The sequence below is a fragment of the Protopterus annectens genome, chromosome 4.part0 (genome assembly GCF_019279795.1).
Source record: "Protopterus annectens isolate FY-2018-M chromosome 4.part0, PAN1.0, whole genome shotgun sequence".
Taxonomy (NCBI): domain Eukaryota; kingdom Metazoa; phylum Chordata; order Ceratodontiformes; family Protopteridae; genus Protopterus; species Protopterus annectens.
Window position 1 is genome coordinate 1,853,871,095 of NC_056733.1, and position 24,167 is coordinate 1,853,895,261.

At 39.1% G+C, this 24,167-nt stretch overlaps 1 protein-coding gene across 2 annotated transcripts in view; it reads left to right on the forward strand.

The window, feature by feature from the left end:
• The window catches only part of ATP10B (ATPase phospholipid transporting 10B (putative)), a 2,370,254-nt gene that overhangs the window by 2,128,089 nt on the left and 217,998 nt on the right, over positions 1-24,167 (forward strand). For both annotated transcript variants that reach the window (XM_044069530.1, XM_044069528.1), the window contains one exon: positions 22,812-23,127. In XM_044069530.1, the coding sequence (XP_043925465.1) occupies positions 22,812-23,127 (316 nt within the window). The remainder of the gene's footprint in view (positions 1-22,811; positions 23,128-24,167) is intronic.

The window sequence follows — 24,167 nt, forward strand, 5'->3', positions numbered from 1 at the left end:
AATCTAAACATGAAACTGCAGTCATTGCAAGCTCTCTTAATCCTGGAAGATGCTGACATTTGTGCAGACATAGAAACTTGGTTCAAATCTGTGGAAAGCACCCTAGCCATGCCAGGTTACTCATCCTATCATATATTCAGAACCTAAACCATGGGCAGAAAAGCAAAAGAAGGTGGAGTTTCGATATATATTAAAGACATAAACACCTCCAGGCTGGTCAAACAGTATGACAAACAGGAGACATTCCAGGTGCAGTTAACCATTAAAAAGATCTCTATTCAAATCATAGCTAGCTACAGGCACCCAACTTTGACTCTAGATGCTCACTTCACCTATCTGGGCCTCTTTATATCTATCAAGATTCAACCCTTTACCCTGAACCTGATTGACTTTAACTATACAACCACAGACTGGAAGAACTGCTCATGCCAAAACACAAATGCTGAGAGATTCCTTGATTTCTTTAAGGCAAATTACTTGGACCAAGTGGTTGACATGCCCCCAAGAGGTGACAATATCTTGGACTTGGTATTAGCCAACATGAGTAACCACTTAAGCATTCCTACAGTGTCATCCTCTCTGGTAAGATTCAACCACAATGCAGTCACTTTCTAAGTCACCATCTCCCCTGACTCGCCCTTTGCTAGGGTCAAACATAAAAGCTTCTCCAAAGCTGATTACAACCTCCTGATGAAAGGTATAAACAGCTTCATAGTCCCCTCCCCCTCCATAGGAACTGGCACAAATGTCCAAACCTACACCAAAGTACTGTTTGAGCATTTATATAGCTGCATGGAATCAGGAATACCCAATAGGACAAAATCCTCCTCCTCAAGGAAGAGCAAACCTGTCTGGTGGACATCTGCAATAAGTAAACTCTGTAATAAAAGGAACAAAATGCTGCCCAGGATCAAGAGGATGTGGGTGCCTAACTGGAAGCAATCTCTCCTTAGCCTGAACAAGAAAATAAGAGCACTAGTGAAATCCTCCAAAGCAAACTTCGAGTCCAAACTGGTCACATCTACTAAAGATAATCATGAGGTCTTCTTCACATATGTCTACATTCTCAACAGAAGCACTCAGATCTGCTCATAACTGGTGGTCAAGGACACCACATGCGCAGATGTCATAGATATAGCCAACCTGCTGGCAGACATTTTCAGCAAACACTTCATGCCTTTGTCTCCTGTCAGGTAAATCAGGACGTCCCCAGCACCTGCCCCCTCTCTCCATATCTCTAGGGAGCAAGTCATCACTACCCTCTCAAGGGCAAAAAATACACCCTCCATGGGACCCAATAGCATCCAAGGCTGCATCCTACATGAACTTAGGTAGGAACATGCAGCACCATTAGGCACCCTATTCAAAAAAAGCCTGCATACTGGCTTCATCTCAGCCGAGTGGAAGATAGCCACTGTCATTCCTTTGCACAAAGGTGGAGCATCCACCAATCCAGGAAACTACAGACCCATCAGCCTAACTAGCCTGATCTGCAAGGCCATGGAATGGATTATCATGGACCTCATTAGCAAAGATATTGGCAACTTCCAAACACTCGATCCCACACAGTTTGGTTTCATCAAGAGAAGATCATGCCTGTTAAATTGTCAACTTTCTTGAGACAGTCACCAAAGCCATGGACAAAGGGAAGATGGTGCACATTGCCTACCATGACCTGGCCAAAGCCTTTGATACTATTCCCCACTGGGGTATAATAGATAAACTCTCTCAACAAGGCATCAATCCATATGTTACCAGAGGGGTAGCAAACTGGCTCACTGATAGAACCCACTTAGTGAAAACAGGGTAGGCCACCTCAAGCAGTAAACTCATAATGAGTGGTGTACTCCAGGGATCAGTCTTCATGCCTCTGTTGTTTGGGATATACTTTTCTGAGGTGCAGGCCATAACAAGTGGGCTCTGGGTGACCAAGTTTGCAGATGACTGCAAGCTGGGTGCTGCCATCAATTTCACTATGATGTGGACATCCTCCAAGAGGATCTCACCCAAACAAATGACTGGTGCAAGAAGCATAGCCTCAAACTGAATGCCAAAAAATGCATCATAATCCCCTTTGGGAAGAGTGACATCCCCACAAATTATCACATTAATAACATGGTCCTAAACACGCAACTACTCATGAGGGACTTGGTCACCCAGGTTGATAGCAAACTGACTTTTGACTGCCATATTGCCTCCACTGTATGGAAAGCTTTCTGCATGGCCCACCTCATTAGTAAAGGTATCTCATCCAGGGACAAAGAGTTCAAAACATCCCTGTATTCTTCCCTTATAAGACCCATTATTGAGTACAATGCCCCTTTTGGCATGTACCTCACAAAGCACATGCAGCAACTGTAGATACCACAGAGGTTCCTCACCAGGAGAATCCAGGGCCTCAGACATCTACCTTACACAGATAGGCTAAAGCCCCTGTCCCTCTACTCAATCTCATACAGACTCCTCAGAGGTGACCTCTGTCTTGCATACAAAGCAATCTCAGACCCCGTCCGGATGGGACTGCTACATATCCGCAAGTCAAGCTCCACTCAAATACCCACATGCGTGACTTCAACCTGGTCTATGACATCAATAGGACTTGTTGGCAGGATAGATTTGTGTCTCAGAAACCCCTCTTCTGAGGAATACACTCCCTGTCCATGTCAAGCAGAGTACCTCATTAACCTTTTTTAAGCGCAGCCTGGTTAACAGGAGATGACGGATGAAGTACAGGTTAAAAGGGCTAATGGCCACTTTACTCCACTGTTGGTGGGTGGCTTAATGAGTAGATCGGGTAAGGACACCTCTAAGAGGGATTCCACTGTACAGTCTAGAATCAACTTTTTGTTCACTTTCAGCGTGGACTGTAAAGCTATCAGAGAAATAGTGGCTAAAAACTGGAATATCATACTTGAGGATAGGGCTCTGGTTAAGGTTCTTGGGACACGTCCAGAATTTACATACCGTAGGGGTGTTAATCTTAAAAATCTAGTTGAAACGGCTACGGTTAAATCTAAAATTCAAAATAAAATTGTAGGAATGCGTAAATGTGGCATGTGCCCTCAATGTAAGTTCATCCATGTTGGTAACAAAGTGTATATCAACAGTAAAAACTATTTCATTAAGGGTAATTGCAATTGTGACACCAATGGCATGATATATGTGGCTCTATGTGAAAAATGTCCTTCCTTCTATATTGGCAAAACGGAGAGAAAAATAAAGAAAAGAATTTACGAGCACCTGTATGCTATAGATAGGAAGGACCTCACAAATGCACTTGCCAGGGATGTGTTAGAATTCCCTGACCACTGTTTCACTTTCAGTGTAGTACATCACATCAAAAATGACATAAGGGGAAGGCCCTGGCAGCTACATTTAGAAGAGCAAGAGGTATTATGGCAGATTAGAACATGTGCACATTTGCTTCCAGGTTTGAATGACTATGTCTCCATTAAGTGTATTCTTAAGCTTAAAGCTCTCCTTAGATAAGCATTAGTGGTTAATAATTTATCCAGTGTGTAAATGGGGGGTAATAATTATTAGTTGTAAGAAAGTGAGATTTGCACTTTCAAAATATTTTAGATTTAGGATTGGTAAAAGCCTTAGGCAATTTAATTGAAATTGTTATGTCTTCAGTTATGGTTATTGTGTGTTTTTTAAAAAATGTGTTTTTTAATATTTGTTTTTAAATAAGGCATTCATCAAGTTGTTTAGTGGAGTAGTAACTCAACAGATGATTAACATAGGCTTGTAAGAAGTTGTTCTAGCTAATTAAAAGAGATGGAATATCCTGTATCAATTTAATAATGTGATTGGCTGTTTAGCCACTTATAGATGTAGGTTTTATGTATAAAAACCAAGCTGTATTAACTGGTTTTTGTCTGATGAAGGCTGAGCATTTGCTTAGCTGAAAGCGCTTACGTTTATTAAAAGGTCCGTGCCGTTTATTGTGTCAGCGTGCTTCTACTTTCCTTTTGTGTGTTTTACATATATATATATATATATATATATATATATATATATATATATATGTATATATGTATATATGTATATATATATATATATATATATATATATATATATATATATATATATATATATACACATATATGTATAGTATAGTGTATGTGTGTGTGTGTGTATATATATATATATAGATACACACACACACACACACACACACACACACACACACACATATATATATATATATATATATATATATATATATATACACACATATATATATATATTTATAGAGAGAGAGAGAGAGAAAAGGTTCAGTTGTGCAGTGGTTTGCATTGTCGCTTTACATGAAGATGTTCTCCTGTTTGATTCTTGGCTGGGTTGTCTTCTGTGCAGAGTCTCCATGTCCTCCCTGCATTTCTGTGGGTTTCTTCTGAGTAATCTGGTTTCCTCCCACATAAGAAGACATGTCTAGAGTGTTTCTCCCTGGGCCTCTGCTGAAAATTGTCTCCTTTCAAGTCAGACTTTCCCAGTCAACAAATGTTAAATCTAAAACTAAAATAAATAAATAATATATATTATATATCATATATTTCAGGGGTATGCAGGCTTGCCGCTACGACAGGGGATGCAGGGGAGCTTGCCTGTCGGCAAAAATAAAATCTGTATATATCTGTGTATACATGTGTGTGTGTGTGTGTGTGTGTGTGTGTGTGTGTGTGTGTGTGTGTGTGTGTATATACATATATATATATATATATATATATATATATATATATATATAGTATCTTGGATGTGTCTTTCTTTTGAGTTGTGACTTTAGATGTTTTAATATTTGCTTGCAGATTAAATGACACACGGTTACAAAATCACCCATAGAATATCTGAAATACTGAAAGGAGAGAAATACATGCTTCTCTTTAGATTTCTTTACTGGTCTTCCAGTCACTTAAATAACTATGCAAGCATCCTATGCAGTGAGACAGTACATATTTATTCCTAACTTTTACATATGCACTGCTACATTATTACCTGCCTAGTCCATCTTTATTATGTTTTCTTTCTGAATGATTGCTGTCTACTGTTACCTTGTATCCAAGGCAAAACGTATTAATCAAGGGAAACTATTAGAGCAGTTGTCTTTAGTCTTTTTCCCTCCAGAGAATGAATCAATTTCTGTGTCTGAATTAATGAATGTGACAGCTACTTTCATGTTTTATTGAAAACATTTTAAATTCTTAAGTTTCTCAACAAGCAGATGACAGTTTTCTTAACAAGATCTCAGTGTACTTTAAATAAATTAGTAATACGTCTTCATGCACAGTTAATGATAGGATGTATACTTTTTTTACAGATGCAGTACCACAGGATGAATAAAGTAATTGAATATCTTTTATCTGTATTAAATTTCTCTTACGTTATTAGATATTATTTATTTTCAGCTAAGCCTGGCATGATCGATTCAAAATGATAACACTGTCAATCATTTTCAGAAAAAAAAGTTGTGTATTCCGTGTTGCTTTTCTGAATTTGGTGAAGTGATTTTAGCAAATACTATCCCTTGTTATTACAAGATGCAGTCAAGTACTAAGGTTTAAGAAGGAGAGTGGTAACTGGAAATTTTTATTCCTCAGTCATACTCACAGTGACCTATTTTATCCATTCTGTTGCACTTTTTTTGTGTGTGTGTGTTGAGTAAAAGCACTTGCTTTAGAAATAGTATTTAAGGTTTTAAGCCCTAAGAGCAAATGCACTACTGCCTCATATAAATATTTGCAATGCCAGCTTCTAACTCTTGTGCTGTCACACTGATTTTCCCACCAGACTTGAAAAGCTTTGGTTATGATGTTGCGCTTTTTTACACTTTTTTAAATGCATAGCTTTCCACAGAGTTTTTTGTATAAATTGTATTGTTATAGTCTATTCTTTGCTGTAGATTTGCTTTGATCATACTTTATTTTCTGCTTTTATGCACATTTTCATGGATTCAGGAAGAACGCCACTGCCATCAGTGAGAGCTGTGGGTAAAAGGGATTGTTTATGTATTACAGGAAAATCCAATTCAAATAAATGTTATCTGAAATAAGGAGACTGCTCTGTCATCTAATGTGCATGTCTCTGAATCGCCCTTACCTACCAGGAGTGCAAATCATCACTTACCTGCTGTAGTTGACACTGCCAACCCGTGCATTGAGTTGGCACAGGTACCAGCCCCCATTCATTCTTCAGCAGTCATTAAAACACACACCCTCACTCACTAACATACCTTTTACCTCTCTCTCCGAGTTGACAGAATGTCCCTTATGTAGCCTCTTGTATTTTCTTTACCCCTCATACATCACCGATGACTACAGTTAGTCGTTAATTCCAAATGCTAGATTTTCATTCTTGCTGTTCATAAAGTGCATTACAATACCAAACCTGTAGGGCTTTTTATGTGACAACAAGTAATAGTTTAAAAATTCTCACTGATGTCCTCTAGTGCTCCTTCTTGCTTTGCTCCAAAGCCTCTTCCATGCAGAGATACCCCCATCCCTTTCAAATATCCCTGAATTTGCTGACAGCTCATGCTGTTCTATATATTGTGTGCCCTGTCCCTTGTAGCTCATGGACCATTGTATTCAGTGAATATTGCCAGGCAATAAAGTTTCAGTCTTCTTATTATTATGTGAAAAAACATCCTCTTACACTAACTCCATGTTAGTACAGAAGGTTACGTCTTCTGCTCTCTCTGTAAAGGGTACCAAATTCAATCCTCCCTGCCTCTTTTAACTTTATTTTTCTTTTTTTACATTTTCAAATACTTATGGTAGTATGTAGGGACTATCCTTGGTGACTAGAGGTGGTAGTGCAGACAGCTAAAGAGCTCTGTACAAGAGAATATTTATTTATTTAACATTTGTTTGCCAGGATAGTCCGACTGGACAAGTGTACATTTTCAGCAGAGTCCTGGGAGAAAAACTCCATAAGTTTACAGAAAGAAGAAAAATTTACAAAAGAGACATTACAGAGTAATAGCATACATATTGTAGACTTTACAGCTGTTTGTAAACAATAAGAGGATATTCCCCCTTTTGGTTGAAAATACAAGTGTACAAAATATACAATGAGAGTAGATAAGAACCTGGTAGAGCACTGCAAGATATTTCACAACTGAATAAGAGTATATAAATGTTTCAGTTTCCATATATGCATTCAAGCAAATATACATGTAAGAGCATATACACATATATACATACATACACATACATATACATGGTTACCTATTGTATTCTCGAAAGCCAACAATGTCGAATCAGACATTAGAGAATAGCGAAAGTGCAGAACATCAAATGGGTAAACGGAAATCTCCGTAAGGAGATATTTCCATTTACTTCAATGTAGTCCGGTCTCGGAGTTGGTATATTTAAGTAGTGGGGGGGTGCAGGGGGGCTTGCCTCCCTGCCTACACCCCTTAGATTTTTTTCTTTTTTCTTTATTTTTTCTGAACATTCGAAATTTTAATGGTTTGATCATTAAAGGTCGACCTTTATTGATTCAAACCATTAAACTTTCGATGTTCTAATATAAACTCCATATGCATATACATTTTATATACATATAGATATATATATATATATATATATATATATATATATATATATGTATATATATATATATATATATATATATATATATATATAGACACACACACACACACACACACACACACACACACACACTCACACTCACACTCATATATTGGTTATTGCTCACACATGGATAGGTATAGTTAAATGGTGGTGTTTGTGTTGTCCAGGACAGATTGGGTGTAGAAATAGTGAGTGGATGAGGCTTCAGGAATAGGTTAAATAGGTTAGAGGTTCTGAATTTTTGCAGCTGCATTTAGGGCAGGATACATAGAGCTATCCCTTGTATCTAGTATTCCCCTCACTCTATGTCTTTTATGCAGCAAAGTGTTGTTATACATTACATGCCTTTAAATACTTTTAAAGCATGATAATAACAGATTGTCCGTGGGTTGAGGGACACACCCAATGTTACAGGATTTGTTTGTTAGTCTAGGGGAGTGTGGAGTTATGACAGCCCCACTCATGCACACATGCAAATTTACCCATTCAAGCATATAGTAGACATACATATGCACACACGCACACACACACACACACACACACACACACACACACACACACACACACACACACACACACACACACATGCACACATTTACACATCCTCCTCCTCCTCCTCCTCATCATCATCATCAACAATCCCCTTTTACCCATTTTCTACATGGGATCAGGGTGTCATGTTAACTGTCACCATCTCTCGTGAGTCACTGCCACACTCCTGCCTTCTTCAACACTCATGCCTGACTGTCACAGCTCTTCTCTCACACAATCTATCCACCTCTTTGCTCTTTGCTGGATGTCCTCATTTCCTCTTACCATCTTGCTGTGTGTCCCAAATCTTTTTCACCAGATTGTCGTCTTTTCTGTGCATGTGTCCAAACCACCTTAATCTGTTCTCTTTGATCTTTTCTGCATTTGGAACTACTTTGGCTTCTCCTCATGCCCTCATTCTTCATCTGTCCCACAGTGTGCATCCTACCCTTCTTAAGCACTTCTTTTCCATCACCTCTAGTTATCTCCACTGCTGTGCCTTTACTGCCTAGGTTTCTGTACCATACAGTAGTACTGGTTGCACTACTGTTTTGTTCCCCTTACTTTTTAGCTTCTTTTGCATTCCTCTGTCATACACTACAACTAACACTCTATGCCAGTTGGCTGCAAACCATCTGATTCTAGCTTTGACCTCCTCATTTAGACTTCTCTTCTCGTCCACCCCTCTCAGATGTTTGAAGCTGTTAATCTGTTCCACTGTGTTCCCTTCTATGTCAATTTTCAGCTTCTTCTGATTTCTCCAATTTGCTCCCATTACCGCTGTCTTATCAGTATTTAGTTTTATCCCATGTGCCTTCAGTTTTGCATTCCATCCCCCTATCTTTTGCTGAAGCTCTTGCTCAAAGTCTGCCTGTAATGCCACATCATCTGCATGCAGCAGCTTTGTTGATCTGTCCCCTCCAACCTATTTGCTAATGTAGTCCATCACCATTATGACCAATAGTGGGCTCAGAGCTGAACTTTGCCACACAACCACTACCACTGAGAACCCCTCTGTGAGACAGAACATTGTTCGTACTTGAGTTATTGGGTCCTTATACATAGCTTGCATCAGTTTTACCAATGTTTCTGGGATTTTGAACCACTGCATTACTGCCCATATCAGCTTTCTTGGGACCTTCCCATATGCTTTCTCCAAGTCTAGGAATGCCCAGATGGGTTCCTTCCTCAACTCTAACTTCTTCTCAGCTGTGTCTCTCTGCAAACAGTGGGTCAGTCATGCTGCATCCTGATCTTAATCTGCACTGCTCATCTCCCATCTTGCTTTCTACTACTCTGCATATCCATCTATCATTTTCCTTCTCCAGAACTGTCATGCAGTGTGACAGGAGTTTGATACCTCTGTACTGCCTACAGATGTGGATGCCCCCTTTGTTCTTGTACACTGGCATGAGTATGCTAATTCATCATTCATCTGAGGTATGCCTTTCTCTCCGCACTCTACTATGAGTGCTCTCGGGACCCATTTCTCCCTGTCTTACCCAGCATCTTTATCATGTCTGCTGTTACCTCATTTGAGCCTGCTGCTTTCCCTGACTTCATTTTCCTTTGTGTTATACTTACTTCTTCTAGGGTGGGTATCTCTTCTTCTCTCATCATAGACTGTACCTGGGGGGGGGGGGGGGGGGGGGCAGTACAGCTTCTGTGGATTTTTTTTAATTTAAAAGCTGCTGGAAGTATTCCTTCCATCTGCCTCTGATGTCCTGTGGACTGGTGAGCAGATTGTTGCTGGCTTCCCTTATGAAGGGTGTCTGAATATATTCTTTATCTTTCTGTCTTTGTCTTGCAGTCTGATATAGTTTCTTTTTGTGCCCCTTACTGAGTCACTTGCCAGACATCGGTAGAGTGCCCCTGATGCCCTGTTCATTGCTATTGCAACTCCTTTCTTAGCTTCTTAGATAGCCATCCAGTATTCCTTCCTAGCCTGGTCCATCTTTTCTATCTCCCACTCCTTTCTGCACTCCTTCTTTTTTTTGATGGCTTCCTAGACTTCTGCAGTTCACCACCAGCGTTCCTTTTGCAGATTATCTCCATAGATGGCTTGGCCACATATCTGTTCTGTAGTCCTAACACATGCTGTTTTGAGGCGCTGCCATTCTTCTTCAACTCCACCTATTTCCTTCTCTTCTTGGGGTGCTCGAGCCCTGAGTGATTCCTTGAACTGTTATACTTTCTCTCCAGTCAATTTCCAGGTCTTCAGCCTGGTCTCTGCTAACCTTAGAGCCTTCTCTGATCATTCCTTGCAGCTGATTGTGGCAACCAGTGGTTTACAGTGGTCCAACTGTTTGACTGGGATGACTTAGCAATCACTAATTCTATACCACTGCTCTTTCCTTACTACAAGGAAGTCTACCTGAGTCTCATGTTAGTCACTGTTCTGTCTGATCTTGTGACTGTGTTTCTCTTTCTGAATCACGTGTTGGCTACTATCAAGCTATTTGCCAGATGGCATTCTAGAATGGCATCTCCTTCTTTTTTCTATCCCCTCTCATGTGAACCCAGGCAGCCCACATATCCTGCTCTATCGGTCCCAACATGTGCATTCAAGTCACCCATTATCAACACCAATTCTTGTTGTCCTGCTTTATCTGGTAGAGCCTGCAAACTGCTGTATGAATGCACACTTTTCCTCACTATCTCAGCCCTGCTGTCGGGGGCATTGGCTGAGATTACATATACTGCCCTATCATTACACTTGAGTCTGATTGCCCTGAGTCTATCACTAATTCTGATGACATCCCTCACTGCCTTCTGAAGCTTCTCTTTCACCACAATTCCCACACCATTTCTAGCCTGTCCTCCTCCTTAGTAGCAGACACTTGATTGCAAGCCAAGTGTCTTTGCTGCACTGCCATTCCATCTTGTCCCTTGGATACATAGGATGTCCAGTCTCCTCCATACCATCATGTCATCCACTTCCAAGCTGAGACCTGTCAGTGAACCTTCATTAACTGTAGCAATTCTTAGTTCATTTTTGTCAGGTTTATTTGTTTTCCAGCTTTTGATCAGCAGAGCTATCACAGGTAACCCAGGCTGGGCAACTGGACAAAGGCCATGCAGTAGCTTATTGTCTGAGCTGTTGACACACACTAACCAAGAGGAGCAGATGCACTCCTCCCACCATAGCATGGGTCCCTGGCATAGATCAGAGCAGGCCACGTCCTCACCCCACTTATCAGCATCAAATACCCATGCCCATTTGACAACCTTAGTAAATATGACCAAATCACTTAAAGCCATAGCCCTTCACTTAGCCATTAAGCAGCTAGCCCTGCCAAGATATGCAGTCTGTCATCTGTGTTCTGTTCCTTTTTTTTGCTGCTCACCACAGTAGATGCCCAAAGTGGTATGTCTATCCAGTTCTTCCTTCTATAGGGCACCATGTATTGCCTGTGCTGCTGTCCATAGCTCTGTCCAATGGTGGGCTTGAGATGGAACCACTCACTTACACATTCATTCATATACTAGGCAAATGCACACACATACCTCCCCTCAACCATTCACCCATGTACACAAACACTCTCACACATACAGACATCCCTTACCCAGTTACACTCATTAACACACTCACCCATACAGACAAACACAAACACACACACACACACACACACACACACACACACACACACATACACACACACACACACACACACACACACACACACACACACACACACACACACACACACACACACATGAATGCATGCACACACACCTACCCTACCTATCCATACGGTGACCTCCCACACAGATGCACACACACACACACACACACACACACACACACACACACATACGCACAAATACACAGAAACTTTTACCTAACACCAGTCATATCTCTGCATACACTCATACATGCAGTGATACACATATAGACAAGCACTCAACAAATGCTACCTGTTACTAAACTCCACTGCACTTTTCTCTATCATAATCTGGTTGGTTTGAGCTTTGGCTGTGTTCATTAACTCAAATAGCTTAAGTAACATATGAAGCTGAACAATTCTGCAATTGCTGGGAAGTGTAAGTGCCTTACTGCAGGCATTTCTGGGGGGGGGGGGGGTAGCACATGACTAATTAGCATCAGCCACTTGCCTGGAATCCCTCATTAGCATTGGCAGTAGTTTGCGGGGGCATATGTCAATAAGTTAGTGATCCTCTAGGCATATCTAACTTGAGTAACTTATTTGGCAGTAATCCTGTCTGTGGGACAATGAAATGACAGAGTGGAGACAAGCCATTGCACCTAGCTCTCCACACTCTTATACTGGTTTTACAAGCTGGGGTGAGAGAGAGAGAAAGATGTACTCAGCAGTATGAAATTACTGAGCAGTATGAAATTAGTCTGGATTGTTTGGAGTTGTAGCGCAGTATGCATATGGACTGTGTACAATTACACAGAGCTGGTTTATGGCACAAATGACATACTAGAGCTTAAGCAAGTCATAACACAGCTTGCCTGGAGCATTACCATGTATAAACTGTGTACATGGGGAAATCTGAAAACACAGATGTAGGCAAATGAATCCCTGTGCCTACTTCCACAATAACCTCCTTCTGTGGAGGACAGCAAGCAAGAGATGTTATATCGCGGTAAGTTCTGTCTCCATGTGTTGTGCAAGCCAGAAATGGCACCTTCTTCCTCCTTATCTCTACTGTGCTATGACAGTGGAGCCAGTATCTATAGTAAATTTGGTGGTGGGGGAAGCTTACCTCCTACCTTGGTGGTGCAGGAGGCTTGCCTGCCTGCACAAGAAAATAAAAGATTTTTTTTTTCAGTTTTATTGGTTTTATGACTCACTGTTTTTGAAATTATATTTTTTGTAAATGTTAAGCTGAAAAAGGTATCATCGATCTCTAGTACGTGCATTGTAAATTTAAGTAGTTACATCTGCATACCGACAGTGGATAAAATACTGCCTGTGCATGCAAATATACCAGTAGTGTGATGCTGCGTAATGTAGCAGAGCATCAACATTGTGCCAAATACTGTGAGAAAGGCTGAATTTAGTTGTAACAATATAGAGGTTCATTGGCATATCATGTATCTGAGAACCTCACACATAAGCAGGAAAATATGGGCACATACTGTCCTGCCTCTACCGCAGTGATGACTTGACTTACAGATGGTGAAATAATCATTAGCATGGACCCCTCCCCCATTTGCAAGATATGTAAATTATGCTTTGCAGTCCTGGCTAACAACGATGAAACATTTATGAATCATCCTGGGTGTGGACTGTGGAACAGAATAACAGTCAGTACACTAGCATAAAAGAAGCCTCATGACAGCACACTGTACATTATAAAAAAATGGCAGCATAGGCCTTACAGCTGCTCTCCTAAGTCCAGAGATGTGTAGTGCTGTATGAACACCATTCATTATCATTTCTTTCACTCCGCATGTGACAGACCACAGAGCGTACCTGTTAATGAATCATATACAGGAGCACCAGGTCTTGTTAATCCCATGAGTTCATACATGGCAGACTGAAGTGTGCTGTCAGTTTGTGAATCACACACAGGTTCAGACCATGGGCTGTGCTAGAAATAGAACTCATGTGTAGGTGACCACTCACTATGCTTATGAATATAGTGGCCCATTCATAGTGTCCAGTCTGAGATAAAGTAATCTCACAGGGATTTCTCTAAGGCTTCAGCATTATGCCAGAGCATTAGAATAAGAAAAACTGCCCATACTAAGGGTAGCTTTCAGTTTGGGAGGTCCTAAGTGATGGTATAGAAAGAAATAAGAAGCTGACAGGGTTCATTACTACTTCTCAACTAAACAGTAGACAAGAGTGACATGACACAAGAAAATACTTAACCACATGCACAATGGCCACCCTGTGTTTAGGAGAGTTTCAAAATCAACAGTTAGGCTGTTCACGAAATTGCACATTAAAAGGTTAAGTATTGAGGGATTGTGGTTGACAAAGCTGGATACTGTGTTCAGAGTAATTAAGAGTAGCCGTCAGACTATATAAATTTGCACTTCTAAACATGTCATAGAAGATGGTGGAAGACTATAAATAGGGCTACAGTCTTTCCTACTGCCATGCTGCTGTAAGGCTGGCAATTCACTGAAGGATTTTTATGATGTCTTGAGGAGAGTAGATGAGGTTAGAAAATGGCGTGAAGTCATATGGTTCTGACAAGGTGCTTGTTTTTGGCAGAGGAATAAATGTTGCATATTTCCAGCTTGCAGCTATTTTATGAGAGAAAGGTAGTGAGAGTGAGTGCGAGGGAGAGAGAGAGAGAGAGAGAAAGAGAGAGAGTGACAGAGTAACAATAAGAGACTAGTAGTATGACGTGGACATTCTGTGGAACCCTGCATGTAATTCCCACTTAGGCTGACTTAAGTCAGCCATGTTTGTGAGGGAGTTCAGATACGAGTTGCTAGTATTTTTGATTAGTATATATACAAAAGAGGAACTGAAGGATCAGCAGCTCATACTTTCCCCGAGTCAGGTAACAGTAGAAGACAACATTTGCAGTGATGCTTTGAAAGGGTTGGGGAGACTGAGGAAAAAGTACCTCAGGGCATTAGGAGTGAAAAATAGAGGAAACTGGTACTATGGAGAGGGTAGTAGTAGTCTTCTTTCGGCTTTTCCCGGTTAGGGGTCGCCACAGCAGAACTCCGGTCCACTAATGATTGGTAATTGATTTTTACATGCCAAGTTACCAGCCCTGATGCACAACCTTCAACGAAGGTACGCCCATTCACGCATGTCTCCACACAGAAGATGCTCTAGCTGAGAATCTAACCGGACAGCGTCATACTGTGAGGCGACAATGCTACCGCAGCACCACCATCGCGGGATGTACTGTGGAGAGGGTAATCATTGAAATTCCCTTGATGTCTGTTCAGTCTCACCCTTAGTATCATAGCAGCACCCGACAACTTTTTTTTTTGTAACTGGAAGAGCTAATTCACCTAAACTAGCTTAACATTAATCTGGAAAAAAATGTCTTTACTTAAGACAGGCTCATAGGTTCAATTGTCAAGTTTATAACATACTTACCTTTGAGCATATTTCTGAAGGAAGTTACTGATAAACATCTTTTGTTTGTAAATGTGGATTGAATAAGCACAGGTCTCAGCCATTTCTCACTTTTCCAGACTGACAGTTTACCTCTGGACACATGTAACCCCTATGGTCACCAGTGTTCTATTTCTTCTTGTCAGGTATGCCTTACTGTTTTCTATGTCATGTGATGGGTTGAGGTACTTGACCTCACCTTGATTATTGCATAACAGAGTTGCAAATATGCAAATCTATGAATTAGTATAAACATTGTTAGGATCAATAATAAAGATTACTGTAAAATACATAAACTAATAAAATTAAAAATCCAGTAAGTGTTTATACACAACCTCTCATATGAAGGGGGTGTACAGACTACACCAACACAAATGAAATGTGTTAGTTTTGAATTCACACTATCTACTAGTAAAGCTTATAGCTGCTTTTCCAAAAAACAACTTTTTTTCTTTAAGGTAGTACTGCCTCAGAATTATTATACTTCATTTAAGAGATGCGTGGGTATAAGCCCCTTGATATGATCATTTTTCTATTTCCTTGCAAAATAAATATATCCACTAGTTAAAAATGCTGTTTTTAAATCATTGCATGTCATTATTCTGCGCAGATATGAATTCTTTATGTAACTTTTACTTCTTCATTATCTGAGTAATAATGCTTCTCTTTGCTTGCTGTAATGGAATAAATATTACTTAACTTTGCTTAATTGTATCTGTATTAGTAGTACTTCATTTAGCATTAACTTAATAAAAAACAAACACTTTTAGAGTAAGTGCAATATTATAGATTGCATACATTTGTCTTTACCTACCAAACGCTATCACAGTATGCATATATTAGACATTTTTAAGTTTATTAGCTGATAAATTGTAGGACACTTTTTATTACAAAAACAAGACATTTTACAGAGCATTATTATTCTGAACTGTAGTAAGTTTTATTTATGTAAGTTAATGTCTAATGAGTAGCTATTGCAAACAATGCTTAGTCCAGACCTTTGAATAAAAATAAAAATAACAGTGTCTTATTTAGATGTCATGTTTGACTTGCTGTGGTAAAGCACATAGAAGTTATCAGTCCATCAGATGATAATGTAATTGTCTAAAATAAAGAGAAGTCTCCCATTTGCATGCATGTGGCTATAAAGTCTCAAACAATGATTCTGAAAGAATCAGCACCATTATGATGCATGTTGTTCCACACTAATTATCTTTTTACAGCCATATCAGTGAGGTAGAATTAGTATAGCCTCCAGATTCTAACCTGTTCTATGTGATGCTGAGTTAATACTGCCTCTGGATGCTAAGCTGTTTGTGTGAGGATGAATTAATAGTCTCTAGATGCCAAGTTATATTGCATGATAGAATTAGTATAGCTTCTGGATGCTAAGTTCTGTGTACTGTAGAATTAGTGCAACTTCTGGATGCTAAGTTCTGTGCATTGTACAATTGTTAAAGCCTTCACATGCTAAGTTCTGTGCATTGTACAACTGGTACATTCGCTACATGCTAGGTGGTATGTATCTCAGCTTGCTAAGTTCTGTGTATTGTAGAATCGGTACAGCGTCCATGTGCTAGGTTTTGTGCATTGTAGAATTAGTACAGCCTCCATGTTGTAGGGTCTGTGTATTGTAGAAATGGTAGTCTCGACATGCTAAGGTCTCTGCATTGTAGAATTGGTACAGTTTCCACGTGCTACGTTCTGTGTATTGTGGAAAAGGTAGAGTCTGTGCATGCTAAGACCTCTGCATTGTAGAAGTGGTGCAGTCTCTACTTACAAGGTTCTGTGCATTGTAGAATCGGTACAGTCTCCATGGCCAAGGTTCTGTGCATTGTAGAACTGGTACAGCCTACACATGCTAAGTTCTGTGTATTGTAGAATTGGTAATCTCCATATCTGAGTTCTGTGTAGTGTAAAACTGGTTCAGTGTCTGCAAGCTAAAATCTGCCTATAGAAGAGTACAGCCTCCAGATGTTTAGTTCCATTCATGATTAAATTAGGATAGCTTCTATGTACTAAGTTTTGTGAGTGGTAGAATTAGTACAGCTTCCAGATTTTGAGATTTGTGCTGAATATAAGTAAAGCAATCTCTAGGTACTAACGTCTCCACATGGTAGAATTAGTACAGCCTCCAGAAGCTAAGTTCTGTGTGTGGCATAATTCATATCCCAGGTATTAAGCTCTGTGTAGGGTAGAATTAATGCAGCCTCCAGATTCTATGATCTCAGCATTGCGTGGAATTAGTACAGCTCCCAAATGCTTAGATGTTCTGTGTACAATTCTTGTAATATAGCGTCTGACTAATTAAAAACATGAAAACAGTCAAAAAGTGCCTGTAGCATAGAGTAAAACACCGAGGTAGTTTTCCAAGCTAAATTTTATTCCAAATACACATAAAACTTCACAGGTAAAAAGAACACATAAACGCCTTTGTAGTACAAAATATGGATGTATGGCACAGGGAGCTGCACTACTTGTCGATTTTCCTAGCAGCATCTTACTGTTGGTCCATTCTGTGAGTACGTACGTTGGAAGTCAATCAGTTGCAGCAGCAAGCAACACTGGTCATCTGAGGAAGTCTGATTACGGAGACAAAAACTCATGTACTGCACAGGTGTTTATGTGTGCTTTTTACCTGTGAAGTTTTGTGTGTATTTGGAATAAAATTCAGCTTGGAAAACTACCTAGGTGTTTTACTCTATGCTACAGGCACTTTTTGACTGTTTTCTTGGTGATTTTAGAGTGCCTTTCCACTGTACTTTTCCTAATTAAAAACATGAGCTACAAAGTATAGATACCTGAACTCGTACATTTGCATGCAAACAATGTATATGTGAAATAAAGTGAAGTATTTCTCTAGATCACATTTGGCTTTTACTTCTACATATTGGGCTCGACAAAATAGCTCTTGTAAAAGAATAGTTGGCATGTTGTACAGTTCAAATAACGACCTCTTAAATGTATCTCTGTTTTCGAGTATTTCAGACTTTGATGGGACCAAAACACAGTCTTCCTTTATCTGGCAGACCATGCAGAGTATTAAAGCTCAGATGTTAACAAGCTGGTTCCTGAACCCAAGGTGCAGAGTTTGATCTCTGCTTAATTACTGAGACACTCTGAGCAAATCATGTAACCAGACAGTGACCCCGGGTCACTCCTAAAAGGTGACACTTGCATCCAGTGGTTAACTGATGTCTGAAAATATATAAAATGTAGTGCAAACCAAAACTCCTGTACTAATTTCTCAGCCGGAAAGATCTACTTCCTCTCTTCAGAACGCAAATGTGTCACTTGTAAGTGGATCCTTGCTGCTTAACTTCTGTAAGGAATATATCTTATTGCAACTGCCCCTGTACATCTCACAAGCAGCTGAATATACATATTCATTATCTTACTTCTGTGGAATGATTGTATCTGCGGTGGTGGTGCTGCGGTAGTGTTGTCGCCTCACAGTCAGATGCTGTCCGGTTCGATTCTCAGCTAGAGCGTCTTCTGCGTGGAGACATGCATGAATGGGCGTACCTTCGTTGAAGGTTGTGCGTCAGGGCTGGTAACTCGGCACGTAAAAATCAACTACCAATCATTAGTGGAGCAGAGTTCCGCTGTGGCGACCCCTAACCGGGAAAAGCCGAAAGACACAACAACAACTTCTGTGGAATGATTGTCACTGCTCAGTCAAAAGGAAACTGACTATTAGTGTAACAAACCTTTTTACTATGTAATATGTTGGAAAAAATGTTCCTTTCCTTTCAATGCTGGAACATCTGACTACATGCTAACATCATTCTGCAGCAATCCACTTGCTTCAAAGGACCCTACAATAAGCTTCATTCCTGGTTTTTGAACCCACACTTTAGGAATTAATACATCTTTCCATCTTTCACACACAAAAAAGAAAAAAAAACAATGGAATCTTACCTGACTTATATTTCATACTAAAACAAACCCTTAGTCAGGCTATTTAATGAAAAGGCTTTAGCTGTAATGACATGCCTTAATCTCTCACTTGTAAGTTAGACAGTGATACCCTGAAACTAACCTGCTCTACCTGAAATTGTCACATATGTTCATTGAACAAGGCTTTCCCAAATAATTTTCAGTTATTACAATAAATATAAATATAGCTTCTACTGTAAGTATCTGAAATCACTGCTAAAATATCCCTTGTTTCTTTTATTATGTTTTGATGTATTCACCTGAATTGTGTTATTTATATATACTTTTCTGATTTTCCTGGATAATGGTTGAAATTGGTTCTTGTGGATTAGTGCATTACTACCATAATAAAATTAAAATAAAAAATGAACTATATAAAAACATGGTTTTGTATGTTGTTTCCAGGTCACTTTTTATAAGAGCTTTTGTACAGTAGAATTAATGTAACCTCCAATTACTTTATTTTGATTGCCCCTAGGGGGAAAAAAGCATGAACTGTAAAGCAGGAAGAGTTAAGCTCTTATGAGCTTCTATATCAACATGCAAACAGTGTACAAAATGGCAGATGCAGTCTTGTAAATTAAAGGAAAACATTTGTGTTGGTTATATTTGAATATTACTTCTCAGTATTGGGTAACACAGAATAGCAGCTGTCAAACAATCAAGACCATGCTGTCATTTATTTCTTTAAAAGTGCATTCACATGACAGAATTAATGCTTCAGGTGACACAACAGTGGTGCAAAAGAGGGGCACTATACTCCTGAGTTTGCTGTCCTTCAGATGTAATGTTAAATCGAAGTCCATCTACCTGAGCACTCAGGTAGATGTAAATGATATCCTTGTACTTGTTGAAAAGTGTTGGAGACGTTCCCTGATGCCTGGCCAATGATCCCCTAGTCAGTATGGGACTAACCCAGTCAACAAAATGCAAACAAACAGATAAATAAATAAATACATAAATATAAATGTATTTTAGTAGTCTTGATAAAAATAATATTTTTTTTATTATTAAAAGCATTACCAGGAAAGCAAACATATAAGAGTTCCTACATACGTGTGCAAACTCAGCATCAAAGGATATTTGCAATTAAATATAATTCACTATTGTTTATTACAGAAAACATTCCTGGAATCCCATGAGGGGGCTTTATCCCATTCATCCACTTTTCTTATTGTAATAAACTATGAGATCACACCACAAACTAAATTTGGAAAACTCCATGCTTTCTTTGCTTTGCATATAACTTTATATTGTTCATTATTGTTTATTTTCTAGAAATCAGTTGTTCCTATTACCACATATGTCTGTAATTCTTGCAAAGCCTTATTTTAAACAGAAAAGTGCATTCCAATGGTTGTAAACATTTTAGTTTGTGTAGCATAGTTGGTATTATTGAGAAAAAATAGAATAAGCAGTGTGCAAGTTTTACAGAATAATTAGGTCACACTTCACAAGAAGATTAAATTACTGCAGATGAAAGCTACAACAAAGGCTACATTTAAAAAAAAAATGCTAACATTGCAGTCGGTATTAATTATTCATGAGGTAGTTTTCATATACAAAATGAAATGACTGTTTCTCATATCCTCATATTTGAAAAAGTTAAATAATACAAGATAGTTGAAACTAAGATAAAGAATTTAGCAGCAAAATCAAATCCTTCAAAAATAAGTATGAACTAAAAATGATCACCTATGTAAAGTAAAGGCCTTTTTCAACTATGACAGAACTCTCAAAAGCAATACCCAGTAATGCACAGAGCTTACAGCCACAATATTAGTGAATAATGTAACTTATTTTACACCCTTATCTCCCACACACACACATTAGTCTGTTCAGACACTCTCAGATCACCCCAGAACAAGTCCTGACAGCTCCCTCCAGTGTCACAAACACTAATTCCATGGGTCAGACAATGTGCCAGGCTGCCTTCACATCAGCATCAACACAGCCTCATAAATTCATTAGTGAACCCGTTCTGTCTCAAGACTGTCTGCTGGATTTGTGCTGGGAGTGTGGAACATTGCTGTAGTCATCCTACTCCACAAGGAAGATCCCACCACTGATCCAGGTAACTATAGACCTATAAGCCTAACAATCCTTATGTGCAACAACGGAGACCATCATTATGGAACTTATTAACAAAGATATCACAGGTCTACTGTCCCTGGACACAAACAAGTTTAGGTTTGGTAAAGGTAGATCCTGCCTCACAAACTCAGTAGATTTTTTTGAAAAAGTTGCTGATGCATTGGATACTGACAAATTGATGTACACATTGCTTATCGCGTCCTAGCAAAGGCTTTTAATATTATTCCACATTCTGCCATTAATGACAGATTAATCAAACTAAATGCAAACCTGTATGATACTGGCTGGATAACAAACTGGCTTACTGACAGATCCCAAACTATTAATGTAAGGCACAAGCACTCACTGAAAGGGATATTACAAGTGCCATCCCCTAGGTATTAGTCCATGTACCACTTTTCTTCAGTATTTACTTCTCTCATGTCAAAAACAATGTAAAGAACCTGTAGCTGTCCAGTTTTACATATGACTGCAAATTCAGAGCTGACATAAACTCTTCAGGTGACTCCCAAATTCCCCAGAGTGGCCTAACATGTTTAAACAATTTGTGCCTGAACAACTGCCTTAAGATAAATTCCAAGAAATGTAGTATTGTATCCTTTGGCAAACATGAGTAACTCACATGAATGACACTTCACTGAAAGTGGACATGGTGATTAGGGACCTGGGAATTTTTTAACTATGGACTATTCTTGGATCACCATGACTCTACTGTCATAAAAAGATACCTTTATCAAGCCACATTAATGATGATTATCAGTGGTATATCTTCCAAGTCAAAGGAAATTATCACCCCTCTGTTCTCCTCACTGTTTTCCATGTGTTATACAGACCACCTTAAAGCACCTTCTCTTTTCTCTATATCCTATAGACTGTTAAGAGAGGACCACAAAGAATCCAGTGCCATTTGACCTCCAACACATTCCCTAAATAGGCAATGTTTTAAACACCCACTCAAGAAAATGTCCACTGCAGAACTAATAGGACCTGTTGGTGTGAAAGATATCTCTCTTATGGAATAGGTTACCCCACAACAACATAGCTCCTTGATGCTTTTCGGGTGCATCCTAGACAGCTGGATGGGAAAAGATAAATGTACACTTGGTATGGTCCCTCATAGCCTCATTAAAAGGGGATGAAAGTTGGTATCAGTTATTTCATGTAGTGTGGTTCTTTGGAAATGGGATCTTGAAGCTAGACTACAAATAATCTGTCTGATCAACAGCCTAGTACAAACCTATTAGCATATGAATATGTAAAGCTAGGGTTTATAATATTGCAGGACAAAATATTTACAACATTAACTGTACCTTTCTTTGTATAGGTGCATTTTAGGGTAAGTACAACTAGAAATGTATTAATAATGCACTAAGCAGAGTGTTGGGAACAAAACGTCTGCAGAAAAGGAAAAAAAAAAACATTGCGTTTTACCTCTAGAAATGTTGGCATTTTTTGGCCAAGCACAACATAAGCAAGTCCTTGTTAGACAGATTTCAGCAGTGTCTGTTGCTTTACCTAGTCATGTCTCCCTTTGTAACCTAGTTTTAATTTAGTAAAAACCTACTAACATTTTTTTTATTCATAGGAAACCTGTGAATCTATTATTGATATTACCTTAGAGGAAATGAAAAAGTATTTGGTTATGGAACAGAAAAAGTCCAGAATCCTTTGCTTCCCTATTGGAAACTTTACATCATCTCCTCAGCAAATGAAACAAAACTTTGGACTTGTAATCGATGGAAAGACCCTGAATGTTGTATTTCAAGGGAATTTGGAGAAAAAGTTTTTGGAATTAGCAAAACATTGCCGTGCTGTTTTGTGTTGTCGTGCAACTCCATTGCAGAAGAGCATGGTAGTTAAACTGGTCCGGGACAAACTGAAAGTCATGACCCTATCAATAGGTATGTATTACTTTGTTTTATTTATTGACTTTAGTAAACATTTTAATACTCCCAACAGCACCATTATGCATATATTTATTTGATTTATTTGAATACATATTTTCCAACATTATGAGTATCTGCCACAGTAGCTGTACTGATACTAGTACAGATTTGTGTTGCTCATCTGTCATGCTGTGATGCCAATTTATTAGGCTGACTGAGAGGCATTATTGATTCTGCATTTCAATAAGTAAAGGCATGAAAGAAGGACAAGCAGTAACATGAAAATGCTGTTTATGAAGGCTTTCAGAAACAGACTTTATCTTTTCACATTAGTAATCTGATTTAATTGGATTGAAGGCGTTCAGCTGGTGTAGTCCAAAATACACACACACACACACACACACACACACACACACACACACACACACACACACACACACACACACACGCACACACAATGCATTCTTGTGTTCTGAGATAAATTGACTTATTATTGCATCACAAAAGCTGTTTTTTATCATAGTTTATTTCTCTTAATATCTAATTTGATAGCTCTCTATCCATCTGTCTATCTGTCTGTCTATCTGTCTGTCTGTATGTATGTGTTTATATAGAAACAGACAGAGTTCCATCTCTGTTATCTCGTTTAACACCTCGGCACGTATTTGTTGAAATAGATCAATCAACTTGAGAAATCTCAGAGATTCATAGCTTAAAAGATGAATGGCCAAGACCATTGATTATCAGGACAGAGTGGCTGCCCACTTTCTGGACTCAGTCTCCTGTAGACTTCTCACTGGAGATCTTTGTCTAGCCATTCAAGCCATGAAAGATCCAACCCTTCACAAGCACCTATTCCTTCATAGAGCAAGTGATTCCTGAAATACTCAGTTAAAAGACATAAACCTACATCAACAGATAAATAAATACTGGCATATTAGATCCATATTTGAATGTATCCCCCATCCCTGAACCAAATATAAAATACATGATGTTATGTGATCCTATCTCGCCTACATTCTGTACTGATGGGCTCGGAGCCGATCCCTCGGCTC